This window comes from Oryctolagus cuniculus, chromosome 2, assembly GCF_964237555.1.
Source record: "Oryctolagus cuniculus chromosome 2, mOryCun1.1, whole genome shotgun sequence".
Lineage (NCBI taxonomy): Eukaryota > Metazoa > Chordata > Mammalia > Lagomorpha > Leporidae > Oryctolagus > Oryctolagus cuniculus.
This window is the reverse complement of record NC_091433.1, coordinates 177,555,695-177,575,608: the sequence shown is the minus strand read 5'-3', so window position 1 is coordinate 177,575,608 and position 19,914 is coordinate 177,555,695. Positions and strand designations below refer to the sequence as shown.

The following is a 19,914-nucleotide window of genomic DNA, read 5'->3' as shown; positions in this document are numbered from 1 at the left end:
AGAGCCCGTACACGGGGGCCATCTGCATGTGGGGCCTGGCTTGTGAGCACTGTCAGTGGCATGGCTGCCTCTCGTGGGACCTGATTGACAGACAAAGCTGGGCCGGCCCAGGCCTCCAGCAGTGTCCCTGCACCAGCACCGGCATGGCTGTGGGACACGGAATTGATTTTTCCGCTTCCTCCTCGGGGCTTCTGTGACCTCACCGTCCACAGCAGTGTCACTCTGCTGAGTGCATGGCCTTCGGTGGCCTTGCTATTCTCCTGTCTCTTAATAACATGCTGGCTTGTGGCAGCTCTGCACTCTTGGGCTGTATCTCTCAGGCCCAAAATGCGTTTTTTCTCCAATGACTCATTTACGTAAGTCCGAGTGTCTTCTCCTTTGCAAACCAGGGGTTAAGTGTGGAGCCCCTGCAGTGGCACAGCCCTGGGTTTGAATCCAGTTATCCCATTTAGCAGTTGTGTGACTTTGGAGACGTTGTCTTCGTGTCCCAAGCCTCTTTTCCTCTCTGTAAAATGGGGACAACAGAGCCCTCCTCAGTGTTGTCGGGAGAACTAAACAAACACGCCTCAACCCTCCCGGGAGTCGGAGACACACCGTGAGAACGGACTGATTGCCGGCTGACGCGGATGTCGTAGGCCAGGAGAGCTTGTAGCTCGTGTCTGACCGTCAGCCGGGGTCAGGGAGGAGTCTCCAGGGCTCGCTGAGGGCTGCTGCTTGCTCTGTGTGTCTGCAGTGGGCAGGATCAGCTTGGGGGACTTCGTTCTTTGTGCAGATGTACCCAGAATGCCACTAGCCTGCTGCATTAAAAATGGGTCTTGGCTCTGCCTGGCCTGCAACTGACTTGGCATTTTGAGTAGGGCTCAGCCTGGCCCTTGTTTTTGCAGAATTCTGGGGCTTGCTCCTGATTCTGTCTTGCATTTCAACAGCGTTGCTGCTAAAATTTTCCCATTGGCACCACGACCGCGCTGGCCCTGACCGGACATCTTAGCTGCCCTGGGCACGGCGCCTGCCTTGCGTGCTGGCGCTCTGCTCTGGCTGCGACAGACTCTCTGATTGTGTATTTGGGCGTTTAAATGATTGATCTTGGATTCTTAGCCTTTAAAAGTCTGCATCTTATCTGTTAGTTTGTCTGTGTATTTTAAGCACTTACACTTGCTCTCAACCCATTTGGCTTGAGAACAATGAAGCCAGTTTCTATATTTGATTCTGTGTGTTCACTTGGAAGGCGGGAGGTGAGTAACCTTGCTTTTTATAGGCTGGCCGGGGGTCACGGCAGGAAACGGGACATATCTTGGGCAGAGGGAAAAGCATTCTTGTATTGTAGATCCCAGATCCTGCCTCCTAGTCCTTAGCTCCAAATTTCAACTAAGTCACCAATGAAATTTCCAGTGCTGTTCATCTCATGTGATGAATTCCACTCTCTTCTACAAGCAGTTTCAGGGTAGGAGTTATTTATCAGAATGCTTCTTGTTCCACATAGTTCATGTGTACTTAAAAAAAAACCTCAATGTGCCAAGTACAGCAACGAGCGGGTATTCTGATGAATGAGTCACCACAGGACCCCGGATCAGCTGATGGAGAGCTAACTGTACACATTAGCAGTCATTCTTTCCTGCTTCGCTTTCATTTATTGGGGCTCCTGAGGCTCAAAAGGCCCACTTAAAAGGAAGCATGTCCTCCCTTAAATGTAGCCAAAATATTAGACTGATAACCAATATTTATAAAGTAAATCCCAAACAGATTATAAAATAGAATACCAACAATTCTTTCGTGGGAATTCTGTCCTCAAAGCTACACAACACATGCAGAGTCCTGAGGCCACAGCTTGGGGGCAGAAGGTGTCAGGTCCACCTCAGAGCTCAGTCCTTGCTCAGGTGTTTAGCACAGCGGTTGGGATGCCCACATTCCATCCCGGAGTGCCTGGTTTCAGTCCCTGTCCCCTTCCAGTTCCACCTTCTTGCTGGTGTACACCCTAGGAAGCAGAAGATGATGGCTCAAGTACTTGGGTCCCTGCTACTCTTGTGGGAGACCCAAATGGCTTTGGCCTGGCCTGGCTTCAGCCATTGCAGGCTTTTGGTGAATGAACCAGTGGGTGGAAGATCTCTTTCTGCCTGACTCTCTTTCTCATTGTCTCTCTTTCAAATAAATTTTAAAAAAGTAAGTTCAGGCAGGGGCCACAGCTCACTAGGCTAATCCTCTACCTGCGGCGCCGGCACTCCAGGTTCTAGTCCCGATTGGGGCTCCAGTTATGTCCTGGTTGCTCCTCTTCCAGTCCAGCTTTGTGCTGTGGCCCAGGAGGGCAGTGGAGGATGGCCCAAGTGCTTGGGCCCTGCACCCGCATGGGAGACCAGGAGGAAGCACCTGGCTCCTGGCTTCAGATCGGCGCAGCGCACTGGCTGTAGCAGCCATTTGGGGGGTGAACCAATGGAAAAAGGAAGACCTTTAACTCTGTCTCTCTCTTTCACTATCTAACTGCCTGTCCAAAAAAAAAAAAAAGTGCAGCCCTAACTTAGTGCAAATTGGGTCCCAAGGGCCACGGGAGCAGCCTGCAACCCCCAGTTATCACACTGTGGAGGTGAGGCTGCCAAAGCTGTGCACTCACCCGGGTCTAGTCCCAGACAGCCCCTGTGTTGCTGCTTCTGTCAAATAAGAGATTCGGGGAGCGTTCGATGATGCTTCTTAGGCCAGCAGCCAATGAAGCAGAGCTTGTGCCTTCGCCCCTCTCATGGTCATCCCAGGGGAAGCCTGATGGCGTGGCCCTGTGCCTTCACCTTCTTCTCCGTCCTGCTGTCCCTGCGGTGCCCTCGGGCTCCTGGCCTCCATCTGTGGTTGTGGGGGATCAGCTCTGGGCTGTTTCCAGCCCACCCATGTCACACACTGACCCAGGGTGACCAGGCAAGGGCTGCGAGGCTCTGTCTGCAGCCCTCTGCCGGTGCCCGATTCTGAATGTCCCCCCAGCGGTCCCCTCCGCTGCCACCTATTCGATGGCCCTCCTGGGTCAAGGGGCAGGGTATATCTTCGTCCCTCCTCGATGGTCTCTGATGTCATTTCCTGGGGGTGGGGCAGACACCAGTCAGAAGCTGCTGACTTCCTGTCCCACCTACTTAGCATCACTGTGGCCTGGAGTCCACATGTGCCACCCCCCGCCCTGGTTTGCCACAAGCCCAAGAGGACACTTCTGGTTCCAGGCCTTGCCTTGCTTCCCTTCCAGATGACAACTTTCTTAGTGGCCTCCTGGGAGGGTCGTGCAGGCCTGTCCATCTCACCCTGGGCAGCAGCTCCCTGACACATTCTGACAGCACCAGGAAAGGTGATAATGGCTGTTATTTAGTGGCCATGACAGCTCTCCCCTCTTGGCCTGGCTTTTGAGGGCACTTCTCCAACTGGCTGCTTCCCCAAGTCTCCCCGTGTCACTGACACGGATCTGACGGGCCGCCGCCCCGCTTCTCCAGGACACGCCCCCGCGCCCGGCTCCTCTGTGCTCCTGCTGGCGTTGTCCCCAGTGCCGGGAGCACCTGCCTTCCTCTTGGCCCATCTCGGAGCGCGGCCTGTCGCAGCACACGGCCACCCCGAAGTCCCAGCTCGCGCTGGCTCATGCCGCGGGTGTCACTTGCAGGGGACAGTGCCTCGTGTGTTTCTTCTCAACTTCCGCACGTCTGATGTTCACAACGACTTTGTGCGTGTTGTGTGTGTGCACGCGCGTGCACATGAATAAGCGGAGCAGCTTCCAGGTCTTTAATCAGCTCCTTGTCTTCAACGTTCCAGCGAGAAGAGAGCTGAGCAAGTTCTGAAAACAGCCTTTGTGTGTGTGTGTGTGTCTGTGTGTGTGTGAACTCGAGGATTCCAGACCTTCCAACAGAAAATGAGTCTTGTCAGTTTTTGCGAGGAGTTTTGGCCTGAAGGGAAAATGGGAGAAACATTAAAATTTGTATTTATTTTAAACTCAGTGAGTAATGCATGAAACATTTCTGCTGGGGAAGGGAGCTCAGCTGGAGGAACTAAGGCTCCGAGCGAGGGCCGCCTGAGAGAACGCGCCGTGATGGGGCCCGCTTCCTACACCTGCAGGGTCAGCGTGGCAGCCGTGAGCCACGTGTGGCTACGGGGCACTTCAGTTGTGGCTCGCGTGCCTGAGAAACTGGAGTCTTGAATTTTATATTTGATTCTGTGTGGGAGAGAGCGCGCTCCCGTGTACTGGTTCGCTTCCCAAATGTCCACAACAGCTGGGGCTGGACCAGGCTGAAGCCGGGAGCCAGGAACGCAATCCAGGTTTCCCACTTGGGTGGCAGGGACCCAACTACCTGAGTCATTGCCTGCTGCCTCGTAGGGGCTGCATTAGCAGGAAGCTAGAGTTGGGACCCAGAGCCGGGACTCAAACCCAGCGACTCCCCAATGTGGGATGCAGGCGTCATGTGCTAGGTCAAATGCCTACCCCACCACCACCACCAAAACTGGATTTTTAATCTTATTTAAAAATCTTACTTAAATGGTTACAAGTGGCAGCAGCTACCATACTGGGTGATGCAGCTCAATTCCCACATCCCCTCCTCCTGACGTCCCTACCCCCAGCTCCAGTGTCCTTGCACGTGCCTGTGAGGACCCTCACTGTGCTGTGGGCGACCCCAGGTCTCCTGTGTGCATGTACACTGTGTTTTACCTATGCTGACATACACACCACATTTGTGGACCACGCATGTTCTCATGCCATACACAACATGCATGTTCCCCAGGTGCCCTTTGGATGGGCTCTGTGTCTGGAGAGCTGTCTGGGGCGGTGCTCACAGCTCGGCTTTGTTCACTTCGGCGGCTGCACGGTGGCCTTCGTGTGGCTGTGCCCAGGTCTATGCAGTCAGTCCTCCGCTGAGCATTTAGGATGCTTCCAAACGACACCCCCGAAGCTGTCTCCGACCTGCTGCCCGGTGCGCGTGAGCTGGTGCAGAAGCAGAGCCGTGGGGTTTCGGAGCCGCGGGGAGGAAGTGTCAGTGTTCCCTCTCGGTGGCCCTGGCCCGAGGCCACCGTGGGGGAGCCGTTCCTGGTTTTATAGAAAGCTGGCAGCTTTGTCCCGCTCTGATCTCTGTTTTCACTCCGCATGCCGAGAGGCTGAAACCTAGATTTTTATCAGACAGGCTGCCACGAGCGCTGAGAACACGCAGACATTAATAACCATCTGAAGACTGAGGACGGCAGGCAGCAGCAGCCGTCATCTGTGGGCTGAGCCAAGTGCACACGGGGAGAAGCTGGAATGCTCAGTGCCTCGCTTTAGCAGCCGGGCTCCACCGCCTGGGGCTCACGACACCATCTTGGGGCGCGGGGCTCCGAGAACAGGGCTTCAAGTCCCGCAGATGTGATAACCCCGGAATATTAGGAGTTGAGCAAAGAGTGGAACAGATTCGCGGTTTGATCTGCACCGAGCCCCTTTCTGAGTGGGCATAGCAGTGAAACTGGTGCCAATTAAAGTGACAGGAGGAGGAGAAGCTGTCACTCACTTCCGGTGGCCATAGTGCGTCTCATCCAGGGCTTTTGGTTCTTGTCCTCTCCCAGTTTCACAGCATGCTGAAATTAAGATCATTAAAGGTTCCACACCAGGGTTTTGTCCCCAGCAATGATCGGGGCCTTGTGCTGGTTTAAAAATTCAATATTGGAGGAATTGCTGATGGCTGAGCTGAGATTAAAAAGCAGAGGAGGAAAGTGGAGAACAGCAGGTAGCATCCTTGCAGTTAGCAGTGTCCCTCCGGCAGCCGGGCGCCCCCGAGGTTTGGCAGGAACGGCCATTGTCCAACAGAGGAGAGGAGAGAGGAGAGCAAGTAGAGCAGGTGCAGGAAGCAAAGGCTCACGGGGATGGACGCTGGCAGTGAGGCAGGCGGACAGGCCGTGAGGGTTCACACGCAGAACGGGGGGATTGGTGACCACCCAGCTTTACAAGAGGTGAAAACAAAGGAGAAAACGCACCACGCGTTCATTCTCCACCAGCCTACGCTGTCCTCTCTCCCGCACACCCCTAATTTAATAGCATTTTCCCTAGTTGGCACCAGTGTAGTGTACTCTAGTCCCCAGTTTGCAAGGGATGGGTTCCAAGATACCTGGGAGAGGCCTGAAACTACAGTTGGTACTAAGCCCTAGAAGAGTATGTCCCATGTTTTATCCTGGGCACGTGTACCTGTGGTAAAACTTAATTTCTGAATTAGGCACATGGCTTAAGATTACCAGCAACCAGTACGGAACAGTTAGGACGGATGGTGTGGTAGAAGGGCCAGCATGGACACTCTTGCTCTTGGGGCTGTTGTTAAGTAAATCATAGCTGCACACAAGCACCTACCTACATGGTCAGACTGATGACCGAGACGACTACTAAGTGAGCAGCAGGTGGGTGCTGCATACAGCATGGATGCACTGGACAAAGCGATGATTTACATCCCGGGAGGGCGCAGGACAGCCCCGTTTAAAACCTGTGCGTCGTGTTTTTCTGGAATTTTCTATTAGGATCGTGGTTGACCACAGGGAAGAGAAACTGTGGAAAGTGAAGCTGCAGCTATGGGGGGCCACTGTGTACCTTTCTCATTAAATCCTCCGTCCCAGGGACTTTCCCAGGTTGTCTTCAAAACTCTGCCGGTGCAGCTTGCACTCGAATTATTTCTTCAGATGCATTTTGGCCAGCTGGTCGAGCTTCACTCCTTTGCTTGTAGACATCGTGGCAAAGCCTTATCTGTGCGTGTAATGAGCAGACACCCAAACCCAGAGTGGCAGCGATGCCGGGAGGCCCTCTCCACGCTGACACTGCGCATTCTGAGGCAGTTCTCACCAACTGGCCCCGATCTGCCACCTTCCTGGGGCGGACCGCGCATGCCACCCCTCTGGTGACGTGGTCTTCCGGGTCCTGTTGTTCCGCCCATCCCAGCTCCTGGGGCTGGAGGGGCTGAGAAGCACCGCTGCAGTCGGGTTTCCCCGTCTTCGCCTCTAGTTCTGAGCGTTTGGTTTCTTGCGCCCTGTGCTGCCGGCCGTGGCTGTGGGTGGTTCTTGTTCGGCTTGGGCCCATCTGGCCTCGCCTTTCTGCTCTCTCTCGCCGCCCCCTCCCCAGCTCTGGCCCTGATCTTCTAAGCCTTGGTTCCTGCTCCTTTTTCTGTAGGATCTTCTCTCTTCTTTCCCATCTGAGCTTGCCTTCTGCCAGCCAGACTCTGGATTACTCTTCCTAAGACCCTCTTGCTCCTGTTCCCCAAGGCCCTTGGGTGACTCCTCCCGCCTGCCAGGTAGAGGCCCGGTCCCTTACCTGGGCAGCCACAGCCATAGCGCAGGGCTGGGACAGCCTGTCTGAGCACACACGGCTCTCAGTCGCTCACAGGGGCTGAGCTCCCGGGCACGCTGTTGGCTGTGCCGTAGCAGACAGAGCAGTGTCTCCATTACGATGCACGTCCTCTTGGGAGTGACAACATTGAGGATTGTTCTTTAAAACCTGGCTTGTGCGAATGCCGTTGAAGCTGTTCGGCGGTCTTCCCATGTGCCCACTGTTCTGAGAAGAGCTGGGTACTGGGTGCCAGCAAGGAGCTCCCAGGCAAGTTCAGGTCCAAAGCCGCTGCGGGGGGGGGGGGGGGGGGGGCTGTGCACGTTGGTTTCCCTTGCCTGAACTTCACCCCTCCCCACCCTTCCCCTGCTGGGCCCATGTCCCCGAGGCTCTGCCTACATTCTGCCTCCCTGGGAAAAGAGCATGAGGTGCACACACCCTCACTCCAGCCTCCATGACGGACGTGTCTTGTGAGAGACATCGTACCCAGTGCCACTTGTGTTCTGCGTATCAGCTGTGCCTGTTCTCTCCAGCTACACCGGAAGAGCCTGACAACCACTCCGCAGGCCTTGTTAACATTTCATCTCCCCGGTTAGCCCCTGGCACCGTGGGGGCCCATGATGGGCTCAGTGTTTGTCAGGGAACCTCATTACTCCCTCCAGCTGTGGGGCTGAGGGATGGTGGGAGAGGCCCTGGTGTGATGCTGGCTCGGTCACCCCCTCTAAAAGGAAACATCTCCATCACCATAATATGCTGACTATGAAAGAAACTGTTGAGGCAGGTGCTGTGGCGTAGCGGGTACAGCCACCGCCTGCAGTGCCAGCATCTCATATAGGTGCTGGTTCGAGTCCTGGCTGCTCCACTTCCAATCCAGCTCCCTGCTAATGTGCCTGGGAAAGTAGTGGAAGATGGCCCAAGTGCTTGGACCCCTGTACCCATGTGGGAGACTGGAAGAGGCTCCTGACTTTGGTTTGGTCCAGCTCTGGCCATTGTGGCCTTTTTTGGGAAGTGAACCAGTGGGTGGAATCAATTGATTCTCTCTCTCTCTCTCTCTCTCTCTCTCTTTCTTTCTCTGCACCTCTGCCTTTCAAATAAGTAAATCTTAAAAAAAAAAAAAAGAGAGAGAGAGAGAGAGAAAAGAAACTTAAATTTGAAATACAGAGTCCTATGTAGTTACCAAGAAGTGCACAGAGAGATCCCAGCTACCCTTCACCGGGCTGCCTCCAGTGTTCGCGTCCACGTAACTGTGGTTCATTAACGCCGGGAGCTTGGCATTAGAGCAATCCTCCAAGCTGGTCCAGGTTTCACAAATTACACGTGACTCTGAAAAAAATAACGCATCCTGGAAGTGGCCTTTCTCTGCCTGAGCACGTGTTGTGCCCGTCCCTGCCTGAGGCATCTGCTCTGACTGCAAATCCGTGTGTGCACCGTGGCTCTCGGGCCGCAGGGCCTGCCCCACACTGCTCCTGGCTCCCCGGCGACCGTGGGCACGTCATGGCGCCTCTTTGAGCTTTGCTTTGCTTGTCTGCGCCCTGACGGTACTAACCTCGGGGGATTAACATAAAGTGCCCAAGTTAGGCACATAAGTGATGGACACGCAGGAAGCATCGGCATCTTCTCCCTGCGTGGACAGCAGAGACTTCCGATACGGTTTAAAATTAGTCTCCTCGGACACCTTCCCATCCCGTCCCCAGTTTCCTGAGCAGCCCCGTTTCTGTGTGTGGATTGCATTTCATTGGTGTGAGGCTGAGGACGCATTCCACGGGCCTGGCAAATACATTCTTGTTTCTATTTTGATTTTGATCTGGCAGCAGGACGAGACACCCCCGGGCAGAGACCTCAGTTCTTTGATTTTTACAAGTCAAACAAGAGCCTAGGTTTGATGCCGCTTGCAAAAGCAAGAGCAGCCTTACCTTCCGCAACGATTCAATGAAGGAGTGCACAGTACCTGGCGTGGAGAAACTCAAGACGCATTTGCGTGGCTGCTGGTGCTGGTCCTGGTCCCGCCCCTCCGCTCCTGTGTCCACACAGAGCCCCATCTTTGGGCCTCTCCAGGGCAATGATCCGTGTCTCTTCGCACTCCTGGCACAGTCAGAAAGTGAAGACGGAAGGTTTCCAGGGCCAGTCTGGCCTTGTCATTGCATTTATCCCACCAGGCCTTCTTTTCCCTAAGCTGGGAAAGAGATTGAAATGATAATTATCACAGCAACAATGGTGATGGTGGAGGTGGTGGTGATGGGGATGGGGTGGTGATAAGGAGAATGGCAATGGTGAAAGAGCAGTGCTGGGCTGGCGACGCAGCTCACTAGGCTAATCCTCCGCCTGTGGCGCCGGCACCCTGGGTTCTAGTCCCGGTTAGGGTGCCAGATTCTGTCCCGGTTGCTCCTCTTCCAGTCCAGCTCTCTGCTGTGGCCCAGGAAGGCAGTGGAGGATGGCCCAAGTGCTTGGGTCCTCACCCGCATGGGAGACCAGGAGGAAGCACCTGGCTCCTGGCTTCAGATTGGCGCAGTGCGCCGGCCATAGTGGCCATTTTTGGGGTGAACCAATGGAAAGGAAGACCTTTCTCTCTCTCTCTCTCTGTCTAAATCTGCCTGTTTAAAAAAAAAAAAAAAAAAAAAACAGTGCTTACTGTGTGCCAGGAACATTTCTAAGAATGGCCCCAGTGTAGGGGCCGGCGCTGTGGCACAGTAGGTTAAAGACACGGCCTGTAGCACCGACATTCCGTATGGGTGCTAGTTTGAGTCTTGGTTGCTCCATTTTCCATCCAGCTCCCTGCTAATGCACCTGGGAAAGCAGCAGAAGGTGGCCCAAGTGCTTTGGCTTTTTAGCCCGGTCATTAACGACCATTTTGGGAGTGAACCAGTGGATAGAAGCTCTCCTCTATCTGTCTCTCCTCTCTCTCTCTGTAACTCTGCTTTTCAAGTAAACAGATAAATATTTTTAAAAAGAACACCCCCAGGGTTACATTATCTAGTTGTCACCATCGCCCTAGACTTCCTTATTCCCATTTTGCAGACGAGTAGGCCAAGGCGCATGAGAGCGTGAGTGGTTTGCCTAAGTGTGTACAGCTTTAGCTCTGGGGTTTGAAGCCAGGCTGTCTGGCTCTTGAAAATGGCTGAGATAAATTTTTCCTACTGTCAGTGGTCCCAAGAGGCAGAGAATGGAAAAACATTCTGTTTATTTTTGTCTGTTATTTGCTTGGAGAGAGAGATCCATGCCTAGGGAGGCCTACAGTTAATAAAGAATAAAGCCCTGACATCAGATCAATCAGACACATTTCTCTCTCTCTAAGTCCCCGTCCTCAATTAAGGTGGCAATCAGATTAACCAAGGTGGGCCACCAGGCCACGAGGAGCCGCAGAAGGTCAGGTTTATCTGAGACTTCAGACAGGTCCCACCCCCCTGGCTCCCCAGGGGGAGAATTCAGCTGCGGCTTCTCTCCACTTCCAGTAGGGTCTGTCTGGAAACTCGGACCCTGCCCTTCCCCACACTCATTTTCTTCCCTACCTCCTCTTGGTCTCCTCGATCCTGAGTCTTCCCCGGGTGACAAGAGACAGGCCCTGGCCCCCGCAGACCCTCCCGCCGCCGCCCGCCAGCCCTGCAGCCCCACGCGCACTCTGTGTCCTTATCGCTGATCGGCCGGGCCGGGCTCCGCCTGTAGGAGCCCCAGCTCTGATCACCCAGGGCGATTGCGGGCTCACTCGGAATCATGGAAACGAACACACACAAAGGGGGTGATGCAGTAAATCAGGGTCCGGTCAAAAGATGGAATAAGAAGTAGCTGTTGAAGTGAAACAGATGTAGTCGGAAGCTAAGGGCTCGCAGTGCAAGAAGAACATGGGTTTCAACACTCTCCTGTAGGCTCCCAACGTGGTTTGTTTTCAAAGTGTGCGTACACATACACACTAAAGCTAGAACAAGTAGACCGAGGGTTTAGTGGCTACCTCCAAGTAATGTGATTCTGTGATGTTTATATCCTTTATTCCCCCCCATATTTTACGAATTTATTCCCATGAGCATGTATTCCTTCTAAAAGCAGAAGCAAGGAAAAAGGGAAAAAAGAGAAGAGGGAACATTTTTTTAATTTCTTAAGCTTGTCCTTGTAGAGGGCTGTTGATTTTTTGCATCTTGAATTTGCCAGTACTTACCGGGTCTCTCTGCCCCTAAGGATGTAGCTCAGGTCTCACCTCTTCCAGGAAGCCTTCCTGGACTCATCAAAGATGTCTTCAGTTCATGGACTCCTGGTTCTCATTTGGACACATCATCAACTTGAAGCGTGTGAGGGTCTCACGCAGAGCTTGTATATTTTAAACTCTCTTCTCTTCACACAGCACCCAGTGACTGCTGCACAAACTGCCGGGTCCCGTTGGCTTCAGCTGGGCGAGGCTGGGTCCTCCGGGGAGGCTCTGGAGTTGGACTTCTCTTCCCTCTCTCTTCTCTCTCTCTCTCTTCTCTCTCTCTCTCTGTTTTGTTCCCATTTCCTGCAATTCACTTGAAAGGGGTGTCTGTGCCATTAGCCCTGGAGTGAAATTTGCTGTCAGTTGTTTACAAAGCATTCCAGCGGCTTTGGCAGGGATGATCGGGCCAGCCCTTGTCTTTACAAGAAGATTGTAAAGCTAAGAAAATAAATATGAACTATTTTGGGCAAAAAGACATTTTTCTTGGTGAATGGGGATAATGGAGTTGATGTTTATACAAAGGAAGCCAAGGGCCAAGGGGAGGCGGTGACTTCCCTGGGTCTCACGCTGATCAAAGCCAGGTGAGCCTGCACATGGTGCCGGCTTCCCTGGAGTCCCGCTGGGCCTGGGCTACTGTACTGGGCTCAGGAGGAAGAGGAGCCAGAGGCATTTACAGTCGATCGGGGGTGGGGGCAGGTGAGTCCACTTGAAACAGCCGAGGGGAAGGATTGGTAAGGAAATACAGTGCACAGGATGGGCGGGGTTCTTGGACGGCCTCCAGGGAGCCACAGCAGGTGTCGGGTTGAAAGGTCGGCCTTGAAAGGCGGTGATGAGCCAGGCAGGCGGCCCGGCTGTGCAGCCGGCTGACTCAAAGCTACACGCGGAGGGCACTGAAGCTGGGGGACTGGCCGGGTGGGGGGTGGGGGGGTAAGACCAGATGTCAAGTGTGGAGGAGGCGTCCGGCCTGGTGGCTGTGGCAGAGGAGAGCTTGGGATGAACTTGAGAAATGGCTGGGCTGTGTTTCAGGGAGGGCGATGCGAGCTTCCGGGAGGGCTCGTGTGCAGCCGCGGGACAGAGCCCCTAACCCTCGGCCTGGTGCTTTGCACGTAGCAGGTGGTAAACCCTGGACTTTTCCAGACTCTGGAGACGAGCACCAGGAGGGCTGGGGCAGGTGAAGTAGGGGCAGGCATCTAAAGCGAGTGGCACGTCACCTCGGGGGCTGCGCACGAGGCTGGGTCGGTAGCGGGGCACTGTCGAAAAGCTTTCCGGCTTGGTGCTACAGACTCTGTTTGAAACCAGCAGTTGCGCTGGGTCGTGGGGGGGCTCTGATGGAGGTGACAGACCAGCCAAGGGAACAGCACCAGGCAAGCGGAGCCAAGGAGCGGCAGGGCTGCAATGCGCAGGCGTCACAGGGCCGCCGCCACGTTCTCCCTCGCTGGCTGCCCAGGGCTGCTTGTGCTGGCCATATGCCCGGTCCCAGAGAGGGGCTTCAAACACTTCTGCCCGTCCTCAGGTGGCTGGGCGAGTCTGCTGAGCAGGACACGCTGGAGGTTCTGGCGCGGCTGGGGTGAGGCAGGCAAGATACATGCACCCTGGCCCCTGGGAGCCGGCCCTGGGACAGGCCAGCTCCCTGTTGCAGGAACGGGAGCCCAGGGTTCCTCTGTAGGAGCACCCCCCACCAGGGGCCCCGGGAGCACCACGTGGCTAGCACCTGGAGGCCTTTGTGACTGTGAGATTCCTGATTGCCGTCTGCTTGGCCACACAGTCACAGATTGGCCCCCGTCCCGGCCCTGAGATGCCGTGCGTGGGGTCAGACGAGTTTCTGTTCCCAAGGAGACAGCAGTCAAGGGAGGGAGATTGTGTAGACGCCTGCACCTAAGACCGTGTAGACACCTCCAGTTGTTTAGCAAAGTTTGCTTCATCACCGATCGCCAGGCTTCATGGCGTTGAAAGCCTTCGCGGTGGCGTGGATTTATAAAACGCGCCACGCCACAGAGCTCGGTGTTTTTCCATTTTGCCAGATTGGTAGGGTCTGGCAAGTGAGACCCGCAAACAGGATGCCCTCATGCCCAGCCCAACCCTAAAAGGCTGGCGTTCAGAGGCCCTGGCACACCGTGTTAAAGATGCATTTTGGAATGTCTGTCAATCTGTCTAGTCCCCCACAGGGAGCAGAGGCAGGTGGGAGCCAATGAGAGCTGGCCGGGGAGGCGGGACTGCCCTGCAATGCCATGTCCGTCTCCCAGGACACTCAGACTCCTGGGCTGCAGGAGGCAAGGGTTTTTGGTTTTTTGCATTAGTTTTTGCTTGTTTTCATTTTTATGTATTTGAGAAGCAGAGGGGGAGAAGGAGATAGAGATCTTCCATCCGCCAGTTTACTCTCCAAGTGGAGGCACCAGCTGGGCATGGGCCAGGCCAATGCCAGGAGCCTGGAACTCCATCCGGGTGTCCCACATGCGTGGCAGGGGCCTGAGGACTTGAGTCATCACCTGCTGTCTCCCAGGGTGCACAGTAGCAGGAGACTGGAATCCAAAGTAGGGCTGTGACTCCAGCCCAGGCACTCTGCTACGGGATGCGGGCGTGCTAAGCTGTGTCTTAAGGGCTGTACCAAACTCTCACCCCTGGGAGTGGATTTAAGAGGCCTTGCAGGGGGTGGGGGGGAGGGAGACCACAGCTGCCCTTTGTGTAAGCCCGCGCACAAAGCCTCACCCCTCCAACAGTGTCGACCGCTGTGTCTGCCTCGCACTTGCCGGTCTGCTGGTGCCCCAGCGAAGACAGGAGGCGAGAGCGGCCAGTGTCCCGACCCCCAGGCTTGGGAAGCAGTGGGAGACACCGTCCCTGGGGAAGGCAGAGGCGCTGGCCCTCTGAGGGAGGGACCTGCCCCCTGTCTGGGCTCGCTTTCCCACAGGCTTCGCTGGCCCCTAGGCTTCAGCCTGACTGGTGGGCTTCACTCACGGGTTTCTTATTCCTGTTGCAGGTGTGTGCGGCTGCTGTGGGGCCCTGCGCCCCAGGTACAAAAGGCTGGTTGACAACATCTTCCCCGAGGATCCCGAGGTGGGTCACCTCCCTATCTCACACCCAACTCCCGCCCTCTGGGCTGCTCGGGGCCTTCCCAGACAAGTGGGAACCCCGGCCACAGCCCGGGGCGGTGGTGAGAGGTTGCTGGGAAGTGGAGGCAGAGGGTACCTGTGTCTCTAAAGTCGGGATCTGCGTGCTTTGGCCCCTGCTGCATAACCGGGGCGTCTGTCCCACCCCCGCCCGGGTGACAGCTCCTGAGCCGCTGACTTGAGGGAGGTGTCTCTCTGCGGGTAGGGGGTGCATTCCCCTGTCTCGGGCTGGGCCCAGGAGCCTGAGCTCTCTCCCTGCTCCCTCTGCCATTTGCCAGAGGCTTGGGTGTCCACACACAGGAGGCGTAGCTCCTTGATGTCCAGGCCACCGCCCAGGTGGTATTACAGGTTGTGGTCTAGAAACGGGAGCCGATGCCCTCGACTTGCTCTCTGGGAATCTTCCTGGTGGGCAGTTGGAGGTTTGCATTCCCAGCATCCTCTGGAGAACTCCCCGGGAGCTGCAGAGCTGCCTTCTCCCTGCCCGTGTCTCGGTGCTGGAGTTGCTGTTAAGGACACCGTGTCATTCATTCACACACACACAGACACATGTGCATGTACATATGCGCACACAGAGTCACACCCGTAAACACACTTCTGTCACTTCCTGTCTTATCTGTGCACACTGGGAGCTGGATGGTGAGTTCGTGGAGTCCAGGCCCCCCTGCCTAAACCCCACAGTGTCCCTGATACACAGCATGTTGTCTGGCGTGTGCACAAGGCCCTCTACAGATACTGATGCTTTAAAAAGATTTATTTACTTATTTATTTGAAAAATGAAGTGACAGAGAGAGAGGGAAAGACAGAGAGATTCACCCCCTAAATGTGTGCAGCGGCTAGGGCTGGGCCAGTCTGGAGCCAGGAGCTCAGAACTCTGTCCTGGTCTCCTGCATGGGTGCAGGGGACCAAGCACTACTTGGGCCATTATCTGCCGCCTTCCCAGGCCATGAGCAGGGAGCTGGATTGGAAGGGAACAGCTGAGACTTGAACCAGCGCTCATATGAGACGCTGGTGCTGCAGGCAGTGGCTCAACCCACTGGACCACGACGCCAGCCCCTATTAATACTGGTTGAGTTGAGTCGTTCACCTCCAGAATTGTCCCCTTACAGGATGGCCTGGTGAAGACCAACATGGAGAAGCTGACCTTTTACGCGCTCTCAGCTCCAGAGAAGCTGGATCGCATTGGCGCCTACCTCTCTGAGAGGCTCATCCGGGACGTGGGCCGCCATCGATACGGGTAAGCCGGCTGGGAAAGGGGGAGCGAGACTTTCGGCAGCTGTGCTTCGACTTGGGCAAGTGAGGGTCCCTTGAGGAGGTGAGAGCAGAGGGCATCGCCATGCAGAGCTGGAGAACAGAGCTGGGCGGGGGCGAGGGCTGTGCGTGCCCTCCCAAAGGTGGGGTCTGATGCCACTGCCAATGTGTGGGAGGGAGTGGATGCTGGCTTCCAGGGAGCAGTCCTGTGGCAGCCACTCACCCTCTGTGTCCCTAAACGACAGCCTCACTCACAGCCTCTGGGGCCTTAAGGAGATCAGTGCAGCCCAGAAGGTGCCGTCATTCTCCTTGGACATATCATGGCCCCCATCGACTCACAGTAAGGAGGAGCCAACTGGGCTGCGAGAGGAGGCGGGGTTGGGGCAGCCCGCCATTAGAAACCCGCTGAGCAGGAAGGCTTTCCATGCTTAGGAGAACACATTTTCAGGGAAATGATCCATGGTTGTAGCTGTTTAAAAACTGTAATATTTCAGTGTCAGAAAAGAAACAATAAAAATATGAAAGACAAGCACAAAAATAAGTATCTTCAAAAAACAGAGGCAGAAGACTCAGGTTCTTAGGTTAGAAGCTGATAGCAGATAGGAGAGGTGGGGTCAGGAGACTGAGGTGCTAGAATGTTGAGGAGGGGCGGGGGCCGTGGCACAGCGGGTTAACCTGCTGCTTCCGAGGCCTGCATCCCATCTTAGAGCACCAGTGCGAGTCCTGGCTGCTCCGCTTCTGATCCAGATTCCCGCTAATGCTCCTGGGAAAGACAGTGAATGATGGCCCAAGGACTTAGGGCCCTGGCATCCTCCGGGGAGCCCTGGATGGAGTTCCAGGCTCCTGGCTTCGGCCTGGCCCAGGCTCGGCTGTTGTCGTCATTTAGAGAGTGAAGCAGCAGATGCATGAGCTCTCTCACTCCTCCTGTCTCTGTCACTCTGCCTTTCAAATAAATACATTTTTTAAAAAGCAAGGGTGTTGGTGGCAGTGGTGGCATTGTGACACAGCTATGCAAGCATCCATATGAGAGTGCCAGTTTGAGTGTCAGCTGACTCTGCTTCTGATCCAGCTTCCTGCTAATGTGCCTGGGAAAGCAGCAGATGATGGCCAAGGCTTGGGTCCCTACCGTCCCTGTGGGAGACCCGGATGGAGTTCTGGACTCCTGGATTTGGCCTGGCCCAGCCCTGGCTCTTGTGGGCGTTTGGGGGTGAAGCAGCAGATGGAAGATATCTCTCTGTATCTCTCAGTCACTCCGCCTTTTGAATAGATAATTAACTAAATCTTTTTTAAAAAAACAAAAACAAAGATTGAGGCAAGGCTCATAACTAAACAACTTACAGAAGAAGAGACTGATCTTGTTTCAAGCACAGGATAAAGCAAACTCATGATCAAACATGTATATTGAAATACTAACATATGTAAAAGTAAATATAATTTCCAGTATTAACCAAGGATGGCAAAAGTAGGAGGCATCTTCACACTGTTCTAGAAAGAGTGCCACGAGGTTGAAACTTGTTAGAAGGTGACTTTGAGATACATGTCAAGAGCTTCTGAAACACTTATGCCTTTTGACCCAGTAATTCAATTTCTATCCACCCATCCCGAGGACTCAATCTTAAACATACTCTACCTATACATATGGAATTGTTCACTCTGATTTTTTCTTATAATAATGGAAAAGTAGGAATGACTTAAATGTCTATTGAGAAGAGTTCAGTAACTATGGTACCTGTCACTGGGTACAACATATGTTATCTAGTCAGCAAGAATGATGCTTATGAAGATCCTTTCCCTATAATGTGGAAACTCCTTTAGCCAAATGAAACACAGAATACAGAATGATGTACACAGTTCATGGGAAGTTCATGGAAAATGCATTATTATGAAAAAATTATACATGAATTTCAAAAAAATAACCTTATCCTTTAATTCCATTTTCCACAGTTTTTTTATTTAAGGCTTCTCATTTACAATCAAGTTTAAAAATAAAAAATAAACAAAAAAACTCAATGGCTAGGAAACATGGTAAAAACTCATATACCAGTATGTCAGGAATATTTTGTGAGCAGTGTAGCTGGGATTTTGTTTTCTATCCACTTCCTCTCTCTGTTCCCTACGTGTTCCCTACCAAGCATGAGTTGCTTCCACAGTAAAATGAGCCACATACAGGAAACGTGGTGTTCGGAGCACCTGCTGGTGCCGCTGGGGGCCAGGGAGTAGATCCAGGGAGCTGTTGGTTTCCTCTCCACAGTTTTTCCTGTCCCCTCCACCCCTGCGGCTGCCTTGCCCCTCGTTCTCCTGGGTCAGCCCCTGCTCTCTCTCAGTTCAGGTTGTAGCTCAGCCTCAGAGCTTGTCTCCCTGCGTCCCATCTTTGCTGTGGTTAATAATGGTAGACACGGGGCCAGCGTTGTGGCACAGCAGGTAAAGCTGTCACCTGTAGTGCTGGTGTCCCATGTGGGCACTGGTTCTAGTCCCGGCTGCTCCACTTCTAATCTAGCTCTCTGCTAATGGCCTGAGAGGGCAGCAGTGGGTGACCCAAGTGCTTGGGCCCCTGCACCCACATGGGAGACCTGGAAGAGGCTCCTGGCTTTGACCTGGCCCAGCCCTGGCAGCTGTAGCCATTTAGGGAGCGAACCAGCGGATGGAAGAGTCTCTCTCCCTCTCTCTCTCTCTCTCTCTGTCTTCCTCTCTCTGTAACTCTGCCTTTCAAATAAATAAATAAATAAATAAATCTTGTTAAAAATGATAACGGTAAACATGCTCTTCAGCACCGTGTTAGTCAGCTTTTCATTGCTACACATGAAATTCCTGAGAGAAGCTACCAAGGACGGAAGACGGTTCACTTCGACTCCTGGTTCTGGAGGGTCAGAGGCCAAGGCTGGGCAGCCCCCTTGTTCTGGCATCTGGTGAGGGCTGTGGATGATGGGACAAGGGCAGAGGAGGGATCCCACGGTGAGCCAGGAGGCGCACTCGTCCTCCATGTCCATGTGTCTCCCAGTCACCGAGATCTGATCCAGTCTAAGCATTTCCCGAGGCCCCTCTTTCAGACACGTGACTGAGCTGAGTCTTGTATCCATTCATCCTTTACATTAACGTAAGACCTGAGAGCCCAGTCTCCCAACTCGTGGGCTTTGGGGGAGCGTCCAGCTAATATGCAAACTCAAACAAGTTCCTCAGCTTGACTTCTGGAATGTTCTACAGCCAAGCCCATCGTGTCTGCTGTAGACCCATCCAAACTGGTTGATGACCTCCTGGCTCCCTCCCTCTGGGCCTCATGCCTCTTTGAGGGTTTCTGTTGCCTTAACTCTCCCCCTCTCTGGAAGGCTCCCCAGCCCCATCCAAGATCCCCTCCTGGTGAGGAAGATGGAGTGAGCCTGGAACCAGGGTGAGAAGATTTGCAATGGTGCAAAGGCCCAGAAACCTACCCCTGGTGTACAAGCAGGACCCAAGCCAGAACATTTCTGTGGTCATTTTATTTCATAACATTGGGTTACCTACTCGCAAAAAAAGGACATAAACATCGTACATGCTGATTATTTAAAGGGACTTGACATATCATAAAGTATACTCAAGCAAGCGAAGAATGACTTTATCCTTGATTGAACCTAGAACGAAAATGCACGCCATAGCATTAAACATTTACTACTCCTCGGGGCTGCCTCCTCCACAGCGATGGCTCCATCAGTAAAAGCGTCTCTGAGCCAGCAGAGCCACTAGAATCTTTCTACTGCCCTGAGAGCCGCAGCTCAAAACTGCGCCATCCTGTCAAAAATAGCCAGTGCAGCGCCTAAGTGTTTAAAGCCCGAGGGCCTCGTAGATCATGACCACTGGAGAGGAGAAACCTGTTAGCCTGAGCTCTCGCCCTCCCCTCCTCGTATCACACACATCATTGTCGTTTTCCTTGTCACTGATGGCAGCTTTGGAAAAGTCCGTGTGCTCAAACCCTATCATGGGACCACATGGCCTTGAACCTCGGATGTGGGACCCAGTGGCACCCCTTTCACGCCACCGCCTCCCTGCCGCTGCCCCAGTCCAGCTGTACGTGGGCTCCGGTCGGTGGATGTCCTAGGTGTGGGGCGATCGCCAGTGCAGGCAGAGGTGAATTCCAGGGG

General features: G+C 54.1%; 1 protein-coding gene and 1 long non-coding RNA gene across 8 annotated transcripts in view; one reads left to right on the top strand and one right to left on the bottom strand.

Moving 5' to 3' along the window:
- Positions 1-19,914, top strand: part of EFR3B (EFR3 homolog B) — a 135,126-nt gene that overhangs the window by 77,102 nt on the left and 38,110 nt on the right. For 5 of the 7 annotated variants that reach the window (XM_051840808.2, XM_051840799.2, XM_051840794.2 and 2 more), the window contains 2 exons: positions 14,425-14,501; positions 15,661-15,788. In XM_051840808.2, coding sequence (XP_051696768.1) covers positions 15,682-15,788 — 107 coding nt within the window. In that variant the 5' untranslated portion in view covers positions 14,425-14,501; positions 15,661-15,681. Of the gene's footprint in view, positions 1-14,167; positions 14,229-14,424; positions 14,502-15,658; positions 15,789-19,914 lie in introns of those variants that run through there. The other 2 variants (XM_051840815.2, XM_051840820.2) reach the window with 2 other exon arrangements.
- On the bottom strand, positions 3,783-11,740 carry LOC127489426 (uncharacterized). The gene is made up of 3 exons (XR_007917361.2): positions 11,421-11,740; positions 8,451-9,446; positions 3,783-3,896 (listed from the first exon to the last, which is right to left on the bottom strand). It is a non-coding gene; the product is annotated as an uncharacterized lncRNA (long non-coding RNA).